Source organism: Protopterus annectens, chromosome 13.part0, assembly GCF_019279795.1.
Source record: "Protopterus annectens isolate FY-2018-M chromosome 13.part0, PAN1.0, whole genome shotgun sequence".
In the NCBI taxonomy this organism is placed as follows: domain Eukaryota; kingdom Metazoa; phylum Chordata; order Ceratodontiformes; family Protopteridae; genus Protopterus; species Protopterus annectens.
The window spans coordinates 1162883291-1162901082 of NC_056747.1; the positions used below are offsets into that span (position 1 = coordinate 1162883291).

Genomic DNA, 17792 nt, shown 5'->3' on the forward strand with positions numbered 1-17792 from the left:
CTTAGCCAATTATCCCTTGTGAGACTCAAATCCTGCATCTTGTGTTTGTAAGGCAAACACCTTAACCATTAGGCCACCCTCCCAACCATGTCCTCCCTGTGTATGTGTGGGTTTCCTCTGGGTGCTCTGTTTTTCTCTCATGATACAAAAACATGCGTCTGGAGGCTCTGCTGAAAACTGACTTTGTTCCAAGTTGGAATTTCCCAGTAAATAAATGTTAAATAAAAATAAAATTTATGGTTTTCTGGCAAATCAGTGAGAACTGAGTTCATTAAATGATGATACCCATTTAAGTTTCAGTCTTCCTATCTTTCAGGAAACACATGGTAACAACATTTTATTCTAGCAACTTTCTAAGATTATACAATGTGTCCCCGGTTTTGGGCCTTTATCCCTGCCCCAGTACATTTTGGCTTTTTTCCTGATTTCTTGTGCTGAACAGTTCTTCAGGAAAAGATAAGTTAAGTGCTGCTTATACAAAGTCTACTTGCATTGTTAGTAGCACAACAGGTAGTATACTTGCTTTTGCTGCAGAAGGCTGTGGGTTCTACTCCCACAGTATGTAGATGGATTGCTGATACTGTACTGTGTTGTACTTTTAAAGGGGGTGGATGGATGCTGCAGTCTTGAGAATGTCCTCCTTTGGTAGAGACACCTAGTAACTATGAACCTGTTATCAGTTTGACATCCATTCCCTATTGAAATATTACTAGCTTATCATTTTTTAATGTAACATAGGCAGTTTATTCTTCAAGGGCAGCAGGCACTTCTCTTGCAGATGAAACAATGAAATATAAAGTTGTTTGCTAGCAGCAACCTCTTCATTAGTTACAGATCTATTTAATGTGGAATTATTTAGATGACGTTTACTTCTGCAGAGATTGTGCATATTTACTAATATTGGTGGATTGTAGAAGTTTGAGTAGATTTTTATGATGGAAATGTTCTGAAACCAGGAAGTTTTGTCATTACTGGTTCATGCATTTTGTTTCATTGCTTACTGTAAAAATGTTCAAAATAATCAATTTAAAACATGCTCTAACAAGTGTGCTGTATTATACAAGGAATATAATTTAATACAGTCAAGAAGGTGAATCAAAGAACACATGTAAGTTTTGTGAGCAATGGGCCTATTATTTGAAAACAGCCCAAAGGTAATCTTCATCCACCATTGGACAGATGTATTTTCTTTGAATGTGGGTTTCAATGCTGTTTCAATTAATGTGAGTTTCAAGGGCAGAGAAGTTTTAATGCTAAATCTATTTTCATTGTGAGACTGTATTGCTTTGTAGATGTCTATTAGTGTTTGTGCTACAAAATGTAAAATAAAAGTTTTAAATGAAATGCAAATAATCATTGTAGAAGTAAAGCAGTATGCACATTACAGTGTTTATGGTAAATGGGGTGAAACAGCCAAATAATGGGACAATGGAATGACTGCTGGGCAGTCTGAGGCCATATTTTGGTTTCTTCAGTTTGTGTCTGAAAGATGGTACTCCACAATCCCATTGGAGTGGGCATGGTTACATAAGTATGTATGCAAATTTTATGTTAATCAGCCTACAGATTTGTACCTATTTTTCATGGGCCTTTGTCCAGATTTTTGATGTTTCCAGGTTGACAGGTATGCATACAGGTTATAAACTGTAGCAACTACTTGCTACAGTCTTAAAAAAATAAATAAATAAAATAATTTTCTTTTAAACTAAAACCTGAGCACTGTAATGCTGGGTCTAAACTGCAGCATCTGCTTGCTACATTTGAAGCAAGCAATTTGGTACAGTTGGAAAAAAAATTCTTTAATTCTTTTTTTTTCTTTCCATGTAGTAGCTACATAGTATGCATGCCCGTATGCCAGTACAAGAAGTGGACGTCTTTTTTTTTGTTCTTCAAATGATCACACCCGGGTACTACAAAAGACATCTATGCCACTGTTTCCATTAATTCTGTAATTCTGTTACTTATATGCACATCGCCAGGTAGCCTAGCTCAGAACAAGTGGTAGGCCTCACGCAGCACTATTGTGGGGATGTGTGAGACCTTCTTGTTTAGTCACACAAAGTTTCTGGAAGAGACTCAGTACCTCTGAAATCTATAGCTGGAAACTGTCCTGACAATGTCAGGCAAAAGTGGACTACTGAACAAGGGCACACTTGCAAAATTATAAAATATGTTTTTAAGCAACTCATCCTTTTGAAATGGTGACAAGAACTGATCTGAGTGCAAGCCAAAACTGTTTACATGAGGACCACAAGTACAAAGACATCATTAGTAATGTGGGCAAAAAGTTGCACTAACCTGTACAGGGGCAACAGCAGGTAATGTAAACATGTTAGGAAAAGGCACCATTTTGACACTGAGCAATCTAAACATTGTGACTTACTGCTGCAGTAAACTCCTCGAAAGAAAAACACTGTACACATCCGGACTTAAATGCTGCCAAGTCGTAACTTAAGGAAAGCACCATCTGTGGCAGGAAAGGAAAGGAAGTGATGACACAGTGCAACTAGCTAAAAAAAATTATTTCTTAGAAAGTTAGTGCACAAGTGATCTCTGCATGCAAGTCTGCATAATATTTAGTATTACTAACAGAAGCTTTTTAATGGGGTATTTAAATATCTATGCAAGTAAACATGTTAAAACAGGCATGCACTACTCAAGTGATGCTTTCCTCCCTGATCAGTGTAAAAATGCTTTCTCTGTAAAAAGCAGGAATTTTGCCATAACACTGAAGAGGCTACCTAACTTAACCCGTCTGGCAGATGAAACACACCTACATAGCATCCTATTACTGCATGATGTGGGGGTGGGATACTCGCAAAAGTATACAGCTGGCTGCCAGGGGGAATCCCAAGGCAAAATTCCAGCCTCAACTTCCAAATATGCATTGTTCCAAATGACAACTTCACCACCCACCACCTGATCTTCTCTTTCTCTCAGCGGCAAATGCATAGTACCAGCTGCAGCCCTTGAGGCCTGCAGGGAAGATAAATACAGTGTGTTTACAATGGAAAATAAATAACAGAGAGGAAACTCAAACAGCAGCAGCTGACTGTCCCTAACCTAAAATTAATTTGTGTTTCAGATTAATTTTTGTTCAGCTTTTTTTATCAGCCCTTCCAGGCTGTCTTTCCTTAGTCAAGGCAGCCATTCATTCAGACACTCCCTGATCTTCACTTCCATATTTCCCTACTCCTGCCACTATACTACTTGCTAGAGCGATGTTAACTAAAAGGACAACTTCAGGCAAATTGCCCCACTCCTCAAAGAAATGTGGCCTTTTGGATACCTGGAGCAGTCAAAAACAGACAGTAGTATGGACAGAAGCAACATTCCCAGGTGGAAAGTGAATGGTGCAGTTTTAATCTCAGGGTAACTGGGAGGTTACCCATATCTAAGCTCTTTTCTCTGTAGCTAACAGTAAAGAATGCTATGCCAAACTCTTATGTACTGTTAAAGATGTAAGAAGTACAATCACATTCTCTTGAGGGTCTGCACACGTGCCTTTCACAGCACTGACCCTTTCCAGTAGGAATGGGACTTCAAGGGGCTCAAACCTTCACTCTCCAGCTGATCTAGGACCTGCATGCATTCCTTAATTTCAGCCTACAGCACTACAAATATGACTGTATGAAGGTGTCAGAAATTCAGTCACCCTTAGCCAGCACAGTAGCACAAAGAAATAAAGCCTCAACTATGACCAAAATGACCTAAGTTCAATTAGCATCTCAAGGATCTGGGATAATGACAATGGAGAATGTGCATGTCCATGGCTGGGGGGGAAGGGTGATGGCATGCACACTGATGCACCTTGTGGCTAATCAATGGCGGATATGTGTGTGTGTGTGTGTGTGGGGGGGGGGGGTTGTCATCAGGGAAGCAAGGCATTAGCAGAGCTGCCCACTGTACTGTCCCATCCCAAGACAGTATGTATGTGCAGTGGGGTGGGAACTCAGATATAACAAAAAATGTTCCTCAATGCATCAGTCTCCTCAATGGTCTTAAATACTGGCTACAGAAGGCCTGGGGGGGGGGGGTTGTCGAGGTCAGTAGACCTGGTGAACAAAGAGAAGCTCTCAGGCTCAGCTGACAGTCAGCTGTAAAGAAGGCCAAAAAAATTTACACCAACCTTAAAAAGGAAGTTGAGAAATCAGTCCCGTATATCAAACAATTATTCAGTTAAGAGTGTCTACTTACTGAGGAGTCAGTGACCACAACTATCACAACTAATCACTTGGAGGGTTCACAGTAAACAGTGCACCCACTTGGGCAAAAAGCTTGATAGCAGTGCTGCCAAACCCACAGTGAGGATTCAGGGGATAGTACATGTGAGTATCATCCTCAGCAGTAGCTTGTGAGAAAATTAAAAAAAGTTAACTAGGATTGAACTGAATAGTGTCATTCATAGTCTTGTCTATTTTCTACAAGTAGCTAGACCACTCTGTAAGAGTTAACACCTCTCATGCTGCTACTTTGCCTAAGCAGGCACACAAAGCAATTGGAATGTCCACAGAGGTTCCTCACAAAAAAGAATAGAGGATGTAAAGATGTAAACAACATGTCCTAAGTAGACTTCCTCAAAGCCTTACCTGTTTACTCAGTTTCCTACAGACTACTGAGAGGCAATCTGTGCCTGGCATGCAAGGCATCACTGGGTCCTGCTCTGATGGACCTTTAGCACACCTGCAAAACCAACAGCTTCAGACCTACTCAATCTAGGGAATTGAACCTTGTTTCAGACACAAATAGGATATGCTGGAGGGACAGACGTGTCTCAAATAATTCCGCTCTTTTGAAACAGGCTTCATATCCATGTGAAGCAGAGTTCTTTCTTAGCCCACCATTGGATGGGAAATAGGAAATTCAACCCCAGGTCTAGCACCTAGACCTATGTCTCTAGTCTGTAAATCATACCCTAGCTTACATATTCCCCTTACAATAACCACTAAGGCTCAAACTTGCAGGATATCTTTGGAAGGCATGCCTAGGCTTATAAAGGTCCCAGTGGTCATTAGACTTGTATACACCTATGAACCTATAATTTTTTTAAACTCACATAAAGAAAGTTAAAATGTAAGTGGAAATATAAGGACCATCTGACTTAGCAAAGAAAGAAAGGACAGGAAAACATTTCATGGTAAGACACAAATGAAGACAGAGTATATAAAGGACTATAGAGGAAACTCAAGACAAACACATACATTTTTAAAGAAAGATAAATACAATATACTTCACGCACTGCACTACCACAAATTTTTAAGATAATTATGTTACAGCTTATAATTCAATAAGGAGTTTTATTTATTTTAAATTTGAATTTGTTAACTGGGGTAGAGCACAGCCTATTCACATAACTACAAAAAGAACAGTGTCATATTAAGTAAATCCAGAGAGAAAACAAAGGTTAGTTTAGGTTCGGAGTGTGAAAGAAGTTTCGAAAGGATGGCAGACTAGCTAAGACTGTGATCATGTGGCACTAGTCCTACAGATGCACTCTCACTTCATCATAAGGTGTTACTTTAAGGTCATTTTTAATTCAGTTTTTGAAAGGATTTGTCTGACAGCAGTTGGTAGGTTACTCTATAGTTTTGATAGCACACAGGAAAAGACTATCGTCATGGTGACTACTTAAACATGGGGGGGGGGGTTGTGATAAGTATAACAACTCCAATGCAAAGCTGGGGGATTAAATACACCAGTGGACTGGTGACTGAACATCAGGGCATCAGACAAGTTGTAAGAGAAGTATGGGCTGCTTTGAGTTGTAGTGAGGTGAGAATATACGGTTAATAATTGCTGGAAGGTTGATTGCAAATTTAGTTATGTAATTATAGGATTGTTTTAGTCACCTATGAAGATGAAAAATTAATGAAAATACTTGAGGTGTAAAATGGACTGAAGTAAATAAGACTGAGCTGTAGTGATATAACCGTCATTTCTGAAGAACAGCTTAGCCTAATAAATTAATACCTCAACATGCTATAAGTATTATCTTTTTCATTTGTTGACAAATTTTAGTTCACCATCAGTGGTGAGACTAATAGCTTGACAGTGTTAACAATCAAGCAGAGAAGTGGTTTGCTACAATTCAGAAACCTGACAATGTCAGACATGGTGCCAGAAGGTAACAGCATAGCTTAAGTCATAGTCACCTGCAGCCCAGATGGTTCAATCCAGGAGTAAGTCGGATTAAAATTCTGCAGAGAGGCCTCATTTATAGGCTCATAGGTAGGTACTAGGCTATCTGCCCGAGGGCATTTATAAGCTTAGCTAGACTGCGTCAGCTTTCGCCGTCCCATTGATTAATTAATTAACTGAGCCTCTGTCAAGAAGAACCAATGAAGTGATCCCAGGGGCGTATTTTCTGTTACCCATCCACCGTCAAGGTTTCTCTTGAAGAGTGTTAGTGAGGGGCTCTGCCTAATGTATTTACGAATTTTGCTCCAAAGCATGGGGAGTCTCTGTGACAGGAATCTGTCCCTCCAGCATGTTCTATTTATTGTTGTGGCAAGGTTTAGCTCACTAGAGCGAGTGGCTCGCAGTGACTTGGATATCTTTAGGTGGAGCATGTCCATCAATTCAGAATTGGACATGGCTTTGTAAGTCAGGCAGAGATCACCTCTGAGTAAGCGATATGCCACTGAGTACATCTGGAGCTTTTCCAGTCGGGCTGCATAGGACATATGTCTTGAGGCCAGTAATCCTCTTGGTGAGGTACTTTTGTGGTCTTTCCAGCTGTTGGAAGTGTCTTGTGAGGTACATCCCAAACAGGGCATTGTACTCTATGATAGGTCTGATGAGTGACGAGTAGAGGGGCACTATAACCTCTTTATTTCTAGATGCGAACCCTTTAGTAATTAGATGGGCTACATAGAAGAATTTCCTAACTACTTTGGCAATATTATTGTCAAAGGAGAGATTACTTATCTACCTGGGTCCCCAGATCTCTTATTACCTCTTCTGTATTAAGGGGGCTGCCACCTATGTGGTAATTCATGAGTGTTTTGTTTTTCCCAAACGGGATGACTATGCATTTTTTTGTCATTTAGCTTAAAACCATGACTAAGGCTCTTTTGGAGAATGTCCGTGTCAGCCGGAGAGTCAATTATGGCTCCCAGTTTGCAGTCATCGGCGAACTTGGTTAGCTACAGTCCTCCTGTGTTTGCCTGTACTTCTGAGAAGTATATGCCGAACAGTAGGGGTCCCAGGACCGAGCCTTGTGGGACACCACTTGTGACTGGTTTAGAGTTGGACCTGGAGCCCGTTATTCTTACCGTGTGAGTTCTGTCTGTAAGCCAGTTGGCAACCCATCTCGTGAAATAGGGGTTCAAAGAAGTCAACCAGGTTTAGTAGGCATGAGATGCCCTTAACAAAGCAGAACTGGGTCCGGTCACGTGTTTGGAGGTTCTCAATGTCTTTGTTAATGAGTTCCATGATGATGCGCTCCATATCCTTGCAGACCAGGCTAGTCAGGCTTTTGGGGCGATAGTTACCAGGGTCAGTTGTGATCCCTCCTTTGGGGAGCGGAATAACCGTTGCTGTGTGCCATTCTATGGGCACGCAGCCTGTGGAGAGGCTGAGGTTGAACAGAGAGTTTAGGTGGGGGGTTAGTTTGTTCTGTAGTTTGTGCAAGACGCAGCCTGGGACACCAACTGGCCCCATTGACGCTGTGCTTTTGGCTTTTGAAAGGGTTGTTTTCACCTGTGCGTCTGTGATTTCTGGGACACTACACTTTTCCGGTGCTGTTGTGGGCCCTTTTAGGGGTGAAGTTTGCATTGAATCTATCTGCCAGGATGTTGGCAATATCAGTGGGTTCATTATATTTTGTGCTATTTTGCACTAGCTCAGAGCATATCTGCGAGTTGACACTTAGATTTTTGACATAGCTAAAGAAGGCTTTGTGGTTATCTTTCAGATCCTTGCCTATTTTTCTTAAAAAGTTAGCTTTGGAAGATTTTATGAGGGACTTTTCTTACTGATACTGATCAGGGATGTCTTTCCTTCTTGGGATTTGCTTTTTTTCTGAACTAGTTTCCTTCTTCTATTGTATAGCCTGTTTATGGCACAGGTTCACCAGACTGTTTTCCTTCTGTTAGGGGAGTGAGTCTTGGGTTTGCTAGGGATGGCATGATCCATGCATCCTTGTAAAGGTCCCTGCATCTTGGACACTGTTATCCTTTAGCGTGGGGGCTGTGAAACTTACCACCTCTGTCTTAAGTAAGGTCAAGTTTGCTATAGAAAAGTTTTTCACTGTGGTTTCCTTGGTTGGAGGTAGTGGTGTGGTGTGGACACCAGAGTGATGGTTTATGGTCTGATCTAACCAGTGATGGGTTGACCTCCGGTGTGGAACACCTGTAGCCCATGTTGGAGATGACCAAGTCCAATATGTTTTCACCTCTGGTAGGGGAGTTTACCAGCTGATCCAGGGCATTTGAGTTGATAAATTCCAGGAAGCGCTGGACCTGGGAGTTTATACTTGAGTAGTTTTCCCAGTTAATGGTAGGGTAATTGAAATCGCCCAATATCAGAGTGTTCGGTAGGAACTTCATGTTTTCCAGTGTCTCCAGAAAGGCAGACTGGTGGTCCTGGGTCTTGGAGGGGGTGATCTGTAGCAGGCCACAATTTGCATTGCAGATTTGCCTGATGTTAGTTGCACATGGATGATCTCGGAGGTATCATGCTGCGCCACTAACCTGGAGGTGTAGGTATCCTTGATGAATATGGATACACCCTCTCCTTTTGTGTTTTGGTCCATGTTCTGTGGCCTTACTGTGTGGTATGAGTTGCATCCTGGTAGTGCTGGGGTGCTCTGTGGAGCCTTGAACCAGGTTTCAATTACTGCACAGATGTCGACGTTCTCCATACTGAGGAGTGCTTAGAGCGCATGCATTTTGAGACTTAAACTCCTGGCGTTGAGTAGCATAACCTTGAATTTTTTATTTGTGCAGTTTACGGAGGTGGGTTTCACTTTTGAGCCTTGCCTAAAAAAGGCACTATGGGAGCAGCAAGAGCCTTGGCTAGTATTCGATAGCCTAAGGGTGACAGGTGCAAGCCGTCTCTTGCGAAGCAACAAGGCTTGTCGAGCATGTCGTCCCAGGCTGACAGACACTGGATCCCCTTTGAATGACACCAGCAGCTTAGCCAATTGTTGAAATTGATCGTTTTTTTCTTTATACTGCTGTATCATTCTTGGTGAGGGCAGGATGCTACTCAGGGTCAGGGTCATACCTGCCTGGGCTACATGATCAGAGAGCTCTTCTATGTCTCTTTTCATGTAGTCCAGGGAGGTACGTCTCAGGTCATTCACACCAACATGAACAATGACAGAGTCAAATTTGTACTTGTTCTGAAGTGACCTGAGTGCTTGCGTTATGTGGCGGATTCTGGCTCCTGACAGGCAGTTAACAGTAACCTTCTCCTTGTCCAGTCTAGTGAGTGGGACATCAGTGTGCCTGACTACAGAGTCGCCTATTACTAGTGTTAGGTATGTTACTTCACCTTAAGGGCTGTGATTGTGCGGCACACTGATTTTTTTGTTTTATGTGTTGTCTGGTTTGTGACGGGAGGTGCAGGTTTTTTGGGTGTCTGCTTTGGAGGTCTCTGATGCTTTTGCATGTTTTTATTTAGAGCCTTCAAGTATGATTTCATGTACTTATGTGTATTTATTGCCAGTGCTGGTTTAGTATGTCTATGTGAGGCTGGAGGTGTGGTGCAAGTGTTAACCTTCTCCTCATGACTGCCTGTTCCAGTCTTGGGTGGAGAGAGCTTAGCCTCCAATTTAGCTATATAATTGCATCTCTCACATATGTTAATGTTTTGTGGTAGGAGGAGAGGGCTGTGTACATGAGGCAGTTGTAACATTGCCTCAGGATACCCAGGTTCACCAGCTGGACTGGAGAGTATACCTGAAATTGCCCTTTGGTCATGCCTAAGTAGTAGGGTGAGCTGCTTAGTCACTTGGTTGGTGAGGGGTGAATAATGAGCCTTGCCCTGCTGGGCAATCAAGTGTCAGGGTATATTAGTGCTTTCTATTAGGTCTTAGCAAGTGCTGGACTGTAGGATGCTTTTTAAGTGCTTAGGTTGAGAGTTAGACTACTTTAAAGGGAAAAACTGAAGAGAAGACTTGGTAGAGCCGGGATAAATTTAGCCCTAGCTAACCGGTGCTGCCCAGACGTACATAACCGTGCAAATGCGGTTTTGACAGTAGGGGAATGAAAGAGAGAGAAATTAACCCAAAATGGCCTATAAACTACTAACTTCTGGGCTGGAACCACTCCTCCAGGGACAGATGGTTGCTCAAAGCTCCCTCTCTCACAGGTGAACAGAGAAACCTCCTTCTATCCAAGTAAGGTATGGGCACCTCAGAAAATTGTAACATAGCCCTGAATTCAGCACTAGCCTGAAAACTGGACTATACTAGCTTAGAAAGGTGGGGAACAAGGAAAATGTTTTTTTTTTTAAAGATAAGGCAAAAAAATACACTTAAAACAGCTTTAAATGACTACAACAGTAAAAAATACACTTAAAACAGCTATAGATGACTACAAGCAATCAGAAAAGGCTTTTAACTCATTCCCTCCAGTGCAGCTCTTTTGAGTGTGTACCTTTAACTCCCAGTATGTGTGGCTTCAGCCTTTAAAAAAATGACGTTATCACCTTACATTTCTAACAAATACTTATTAACAGAGGTCAAGTGTGTTTGCCATCATATATGCTTCAAGATAACATATCCTGATACCTTGTGTGTAGCACAGTTTTGGAATTATTAATGCAAATATGAACAGGCAATATTTGACGCCTAAAGGAGCAGGAGGAAGTAACTGCAGAAACACCTGTAGACATCACTTGGCTGTAATGAGTTAAAAAATTACCCAATTAACCTGTAAAAAAATCTCAAAACTGAGCCCTGTTCCTGTAGTCAGACAAGTTCTAACTGCACACTCCTGCAACTGGGGTGCAGGGGAACCTTTTCCAAAAAAGAAGGCCTGGATTAGTGCTCACGTTATACAAACAAATCTAGATTCAGCAGGCCTGAATCCAGTCTAAGCTACAGCAAACAAGGCACACCAATTTTAGTAAGAAACAGTTCAAATATGCAGGCACTATAAGCCTTTAACCAGAAATTCCCAGCTCAGAAGGGCAGAGTCCAGCCTCTCCTCCCACAAAAGTGCAGACCATGAACCTTCTTAATGTAAAATAACTGGCCTGAAGCCCAAGTGCTTAAACCAGAACTAATACACTTTTAGAATAACAGACAATGAGCCTTCAATCAGCAGTTCCCAACTTAGAAGGATGTAAGCTACCTGTCCTGCCACAACAGTGCAGACCACAAACCTTCTTAATGTAAAACAACTGGTCTGAAGCCCAAGTGCGTAAATCAAAAGGCTTAGAATGATAGCTACACTTTAATCAGGTTACTAGCAAGCAGTAATAAAGACAATTGAATACTTTTAAGAAGGCCTGGATTAATGCTGAAGTTATACAAACAAAGCTAGATTCAGTAGGCCTGGATCTAGTCTATGCTACAGCAAACAAGGTGCACCAATTTCAGAAATTTACCGATTCTAAGTACAGCAATGTACTGAAGAGCAATGTAGAATTATCTGCACTTTCGATCAACAAACTGCTTAGCAAGGTAACACTTCAGAGGTGTTTCATGGGATTTTGCAAGAAATTAACTACTGGTAGAAAAGTATTATTTGGAATTAACTGCTAATCATAAGGCATGAAAGCTTGAAAAATGCAAGATTTACTGATCCTCACTGCAGTGACAACAACAGGGAATAAGTATAGCAATCAGACAAATAACATGGAGCGGCAGTATGAGCATCGGCTGTCAGCACCACTCTGAAGTTATAACAATTGTTTATTCAGTGATAACTTCTAAACCACAGGGAAGGGTAGAAGGATAAAGAAGTGTGTGGTTAACATCTCACATCTAAATTGTCAAGACTAACTCTAGTCATAAATGACAGCAAAACATGGACCATCTTTTTTTTTACAGTAGATCATTTGTCCAGTTAACCTATGTTACTGAAATATTCTAGGTAGTTACATTTGCACAGCCCACAAGCAGAAATTTCACACAGCAGTAAATAATGAAAGCCTTCAAAGATAAGACCCCCCCCCCCAAAACAGAACCATACCTAATGATACTCACCAAAATAGTTTTAATAAGAGTGCCAGCTATACACATAAGGATTAAAATGGCATTCAACTGAAAAACATACACCTTTCTGGCAGATATGTCCCACAGGCAGTACCTCTTAAAGCAAACCGTACATACTTTCAAACATCTACAGCTAAAGTGAGTACCCTCGCATAACAGTACTATGTACATGAAAATAATCTTTGCTGTAGAAAACCAATGAAATTAATAAAAAACTATAAGCAGTATATTGCCTAACGCAGAATAAAAATGGATGGATGACATGCCCTACAAGACTGTAGTGCAAATCCTGCTCTGCTCCTAGGTTAACTGTCCAGTCTGCAGTGAATGGAAAATGTATGACTGAATGTCCAAGTAGTAGCCTCACAGGTACTCTCAGTGGAAACATTCATGAAGACAGCAGGTCTAATGGAGTGGCCCCTTACCTGCTCAAAATCTTGTCATACTTAGCCATTTAGAGAATACGGGGGTCACAAAAGAAATGAGCAACTTACTTGTGTACACCTATTAGTATAATAAAATACCTGTCTGTGTACATCTGCGGCATGCAACATTTTCTTGACCTTGCTCTCAGGCTTATAAAGAAGACAAGCAACTGGATGGACTGGCTAACAGATGATTCAGAAATATCGTTTGGAGAAAGGGAAAGATTATTCTTTAGGGATACCAGGTAGTAGTGGAAGACTGTATAGGGTTCCCTACACATCATCTCTTGCAGAGCAGAAATTCCTTTGGTTGAGTGTTGCTCCACTGAATACAGAGATAAAGTACTGACCATAACAAAAGCATTCCAGGTTCAAATAGCAGCTCTGGTGTTGTAGGAGTAGTGAGGGATGGGAGTGACTGACCCATCCAGCTCACCCATCCTTGAGGGGGGGGGGTGATTCAAGTCAGCTGATGACCAATGAGTAACTGAAAACTTAAAAGCACTGAAAGCAGTCAGAATGGAGGATGTGGCGTTTGCTCTGCCAGTCTGATAATGAAAACCCTGATTACTGTGTGGGTAAAACCATCTGTGGGCACACACACACACACACACACACACACACACAGGAAAGTCACTATAGGCCCTACCAGTGATGTAATTTCTTACACCAGCCATGGGGTGCCCCCAATGGCTACTTTAATAATGATCCCAATGGCTTCCATGATGGGGACTCCCCACTAATAGAGGAATAAATGGGCTCCAAACCAAAAGGAGTGAGTCAGCCAATTGGCAAGCATACAAGGAACAAGCACCTAGGAAAGCAAAAAAAAAAAAAAAAAAAAAAGTCCCTCCAGATGATGTAACTGATACCAGGAAAAGAATCATCCATGACAGACACATCAGCTTAGCTATTTTTGCAGGATCAAATGGAAAGAAAGTTAACATCACTGCAAAGTTCAGGTACCACAGCACCAATTCTGGATGTCCAGGCAGATTGAGGTTAAGGACCACTGAACTGTTTACTGCTGTACTGGATGCTATGGGTGGCTACAAGTCGGTGCAGGCAGTGATGTAAGATGCATGTACCTTAAGACAAGAGTATACTACGCCTTACCTGAGCAATTAACAGAAGAAGAGACTTTGTTCACACTCTGTTTATCACACCAACATGAAAACTTCCTTGTGTTGTGTCTTTTTTGCCTCCTTAAAGAAAGACAGCAAGTTCTCTGGAAACATGGCTACATAGAGCAGCCTTAAAGCTTCTGTGATACAATACTGAGGCACTTGAAAAGTGAAAGTGCCAATGGTTCATTTGGTGATATTATCATTATCTGAGAGAACCAGGCCTGGTTTGGCCAGCTGACAGCTACACAAATGAGCTCTGTTCTTTCTCTTCTTGGTTTAAGATGCAGTTGTTGGTGGAAAGATGTACAACAGTCCTTGGTTTCAATGGACAGAGAAAATATCTATTACTAATATTTCATTGTATGTATATTGTTGGTGATTCACTTGGGTGTAAAGGGATCCTCTTTTGTCAGTCCCACTGTTTTGCAATGAATAAAAAGGTTTCTTTGCCCACAATGTAACTCTAGGGGAGCCAATTTCACCTTGCTTGGGAAGTCTGCCACAGTGTTCTACCGGGGTGGGGGTGGAGGTACCCTACAGTTTTTCATATCCAGTAAATCACCTGTCTTACACAGGGTGTAGGCTGGTCTTCTGAGCATTCAGGGTGATTTTTAGGCTACTGAAGAGCCCACGGTCTATAACAGCTTCTGATGAAGTTCTGTAGCTGAGGTGGCCTGAATCAGGCAGGCATCCAGATAAGGGGAAATGTGTACCCCATACATCCACACTTTAACATTAGTGCCACTGTGTTGTGAATACTCAAAGTATTGCAAAAAAGATAAATGTCAAGGTGGTAAACTAGTAGTAGGGCTTCCCAAATCTGAATCTAAGAAACTTTCTGTAAGCTCTGTGGGTGGGGAAAAGTAAGCATGTCAGGGTGTTGAAGACAGAAAGAGGAAAAACTTGTAATGTCAACATCATTCATTTCTTCACTGCAACAAAATTTGATAGGTAACAGCAAAACACAACAGATGTTGCTAAGAAACAGCCTAAAAACAAAAACAAAATATGAAATGAGTTAATAATACATAGTGTAAATAAAAGTTAAAATTACTGTTTCACTGTTCAAGTCTTTAAGGGAAAAAACATGAACAATAAAGTTAAAAATCATGTTCAAGGAGAAAGGCAACGGAGAAAGGGAGAATAATTTACATATCAATATCTACTATATATTTATAGAGGTATTTCTCTCTCTCTGTATACACACACACACTCGTGTTTGTTTTTATATATAAATATATATATATATATATATATATATATATAGAGAGAGAGGGGGGGGAGGGGGAGATTACAAGCTCAAGAATGGGAATGTCAATTTGAGCATACTGAAACTTGAATGCCAAAGACCACAAAAAACTAATGTCTGCACTTGCTCCCCTTCTGGACTCGTGTTTTGTCAACTGCGGTTTTACACACACACACAGATATATATATATATATATATATATATATATATATATATATATATATATATATATGAAACGTATGCAAGAGAGAGACAGAATAAGAGAATATGGTGAATCAAGTAACCAAAAAAGAAGAACACTCCAAACCGAACCACAAAACCAAGATCAAAAGTCCAGTATGCAGTAACCACCAACAGGCTGAAATAGTGTAGAACAGCTCACAATGAGGTTTCAAAAATAGATTAACTCCAAAAGGTTAAGTAATTTATTTTTAACGCCACAAACTAAAATACACGTTTTCGTCAACCATATGACTTCATCAGAAAAATTCATGTGTAGTATTCCACAGCTTTAAATACTAAAACAATCAATGGGTAGTTAACAAGGGAATAATATAATTACTCACATTTAAAGCAACAGGTAAATATTTTAAAAACTGTATATTATGTAAAATTCATGAATGACTGAATAATAAAACAAGACAACAAGCATTCTAAAGCAAATAAATATAGTACTAACCTCATAGACCAATAACATTCTATTTTTGTAAATAAATAACTAAAAATTATTTTACAAAAACAATTTTTTGTATCAATATAGAAAAAGTACAATGTTAATATGTAAATAATATATTATACCATGACCCCCCCCAAAACGTGCACGCTGATTGGCCAGCGTGCCCGTTGTAAATCGAGTTATACTAATGGGAAAAGGTCCGGCCGCCCGGACTTTTTTCCATTAGTATAACTCTTTTTTTAAAACACTGTCTCGCTATGTTAAATGGGTTTAACATAGCGAGACAGTTTTAAAATAAGCAACGGAGATCTCCGTTGCTTATTTTAAACTGTCTCGCTATGTTAAACCCATTTAACATAGCAGACATGTTTAAAGCAATGGAGAAAGCAAGATCTCCGTTGCTTTTTTAGTGTTCGCTATGTTAAATGAGTTTAACATAGCAAGACAGTTTAAAATAAGCAGCGGACATCTCCGTTGCTTATTTTAAAACTGTCTCATATGTTAAACTCATTTAACATAGCTATAAAAAAGCAACGGAGATCTTGCTTTCTCCATTGCTTTGCCACAACTCTGATGTACTGCGCGGCGCAGTACATCAGAACTACCGGATGCCAGACATCTGCGGAAGGGCAGCAAACAGGCATTATACTATGCCATTATTTAAGAAAAGTAATAGTTTATTTTCTTAAATAATGTCATGGTATAATAGCAATAACCCACTTCTGGGTGTGGGTAATGCTAAATTTACCCACGGTTGGCTTTGTTTGGTCCCTCGGGCTTCGCCCTCGGGACCAAACCACGCCAACCGTGGGTAAATTTAGCATTACCCACACCCAGGCGTGGGTTATTGCTATAATAAACTAGATCCCATATTTACAAAAATAATGTTAAAATTATTCAAATTCTTTGTGATTTGAGCTTTAGATATGGTATTATGGATATAAAATCATTAAGACCTGGAAATCGGTTAGATTCTATAAGAATCTGCCAGTAGGTTTCTCTGTGGGATAATCTAACTTCCCAAGGTCCACCCCTAACGTCTTTATGAACAGAATCCAAAATGAAAAACAAAAAAACTGCTCCAATGCATGTGGTAGTGTGCCTATAAAGTGTGTTGTTTGTATTACATTTCTGTATGTCATAGTATGTTCATACACCCGTTTACGAAGTGGTCTTTCAGTCTTTCCGACATAAAATGCCTGGCAAGACTGGCACACTGCCAAGTAAATAACTCCAAATGAGTAACAGTTATAAAATCTAACCAAAGAAATTTTTCTGTTTCTGCCTTCCAGATACACATTTTCTTTATTAAAAATATATTTACATTGGGAACACCGCCCACACTTGTAGGTCCCCTTTCTATGTTCTCTCAAATGAAAATATTGTGTATCCTGCTCCAATATTCTTTTAATATTAAAACCCTTTCTGTAAACAGTTTTGAATTTTTTGTCCTTAAGGCCACTTAAATCCGTTAAATCCTGAAAGGATTTAAACTCCTTATCAATAATATTAATAACATTGCCAACGTTGGCGCTATATTCAGTAATAAAAAGTAGATGACCACTATCAAAAGCCGGGGTGGTTGCACCCTGATTGATCTCTACTTCTAAATGCCCTTGCCCCAAAATAGGCTTAAACCTGGTTGATCTTCCTTTAGTAACTTCGTCCCTAACAGAATTAATCATGGACGTGGGATAGCCCCTTTCAAGAAACATAGAGGAGAGTTGGTCACACTCAAGGTCAAACTGTGTATCCTGGGATGTCATACGCGACACCCTGACAAACTGCCTTTTAATAATTCCTCGCTTTTGAAATCCGGGGTGGGAACTATGAAAGTGTAAATAACTGTTTGAAAAGGTGGGCTTCCTATATACTGTAGAGGTAAACCCAGATGGACTTTTACTGAGGGTAACATCCAAATAGTTAACAGATTTTGCAGAGGTCTGATGTGTAAACTTTAAGAATGTAGTAGTACTATTGATGTAGGAGAGGAATAAATCAATAATCTCAGTGGGGCCGACCCAGAAGATACAAATGTCATCCAGGAACCTTGAGTAGTGAATCCAGTTGTTTACAAAATCACTATTGTGGACAAATTTTTTCTCCCAAACTGCCATAATGATGTCTGCATATGTTGGGGCACAGT

The 17792-nt window shown here is 40.4% G+C and overlaps 1 protein-coding gene across 6 annotated transcripts in view; it reads right to left on the bottom strand.

Moving 5' to 3' along the window:
• Positions 1-17792, bottom strand: part of HDAC5 (histone deacetylase 5) — a 2571411-nt gene that overhangs the window by 1350382 nt on the left and 1203237 nt on the right. For 2 of the 6 annotated variants that reach the window (XM_044055165.1, XM_044055164.1), the window contains one exon: positions 2384-2467. The exons of the other annotated variants lie outside the window; for them this stretch is intronic. In XM_044055165.1, coding sequence (XP_043911100.1) covers positions 2384-2423 — 40 coding nt within the window. In that variant the 5' untranslated portion in view covers positions 2424-2467. The remainder of the gene's footprint in view (positions 1-2383; positions 2468-17792) is intronic. 6 annotated transcript variants of the gene reach the window in all.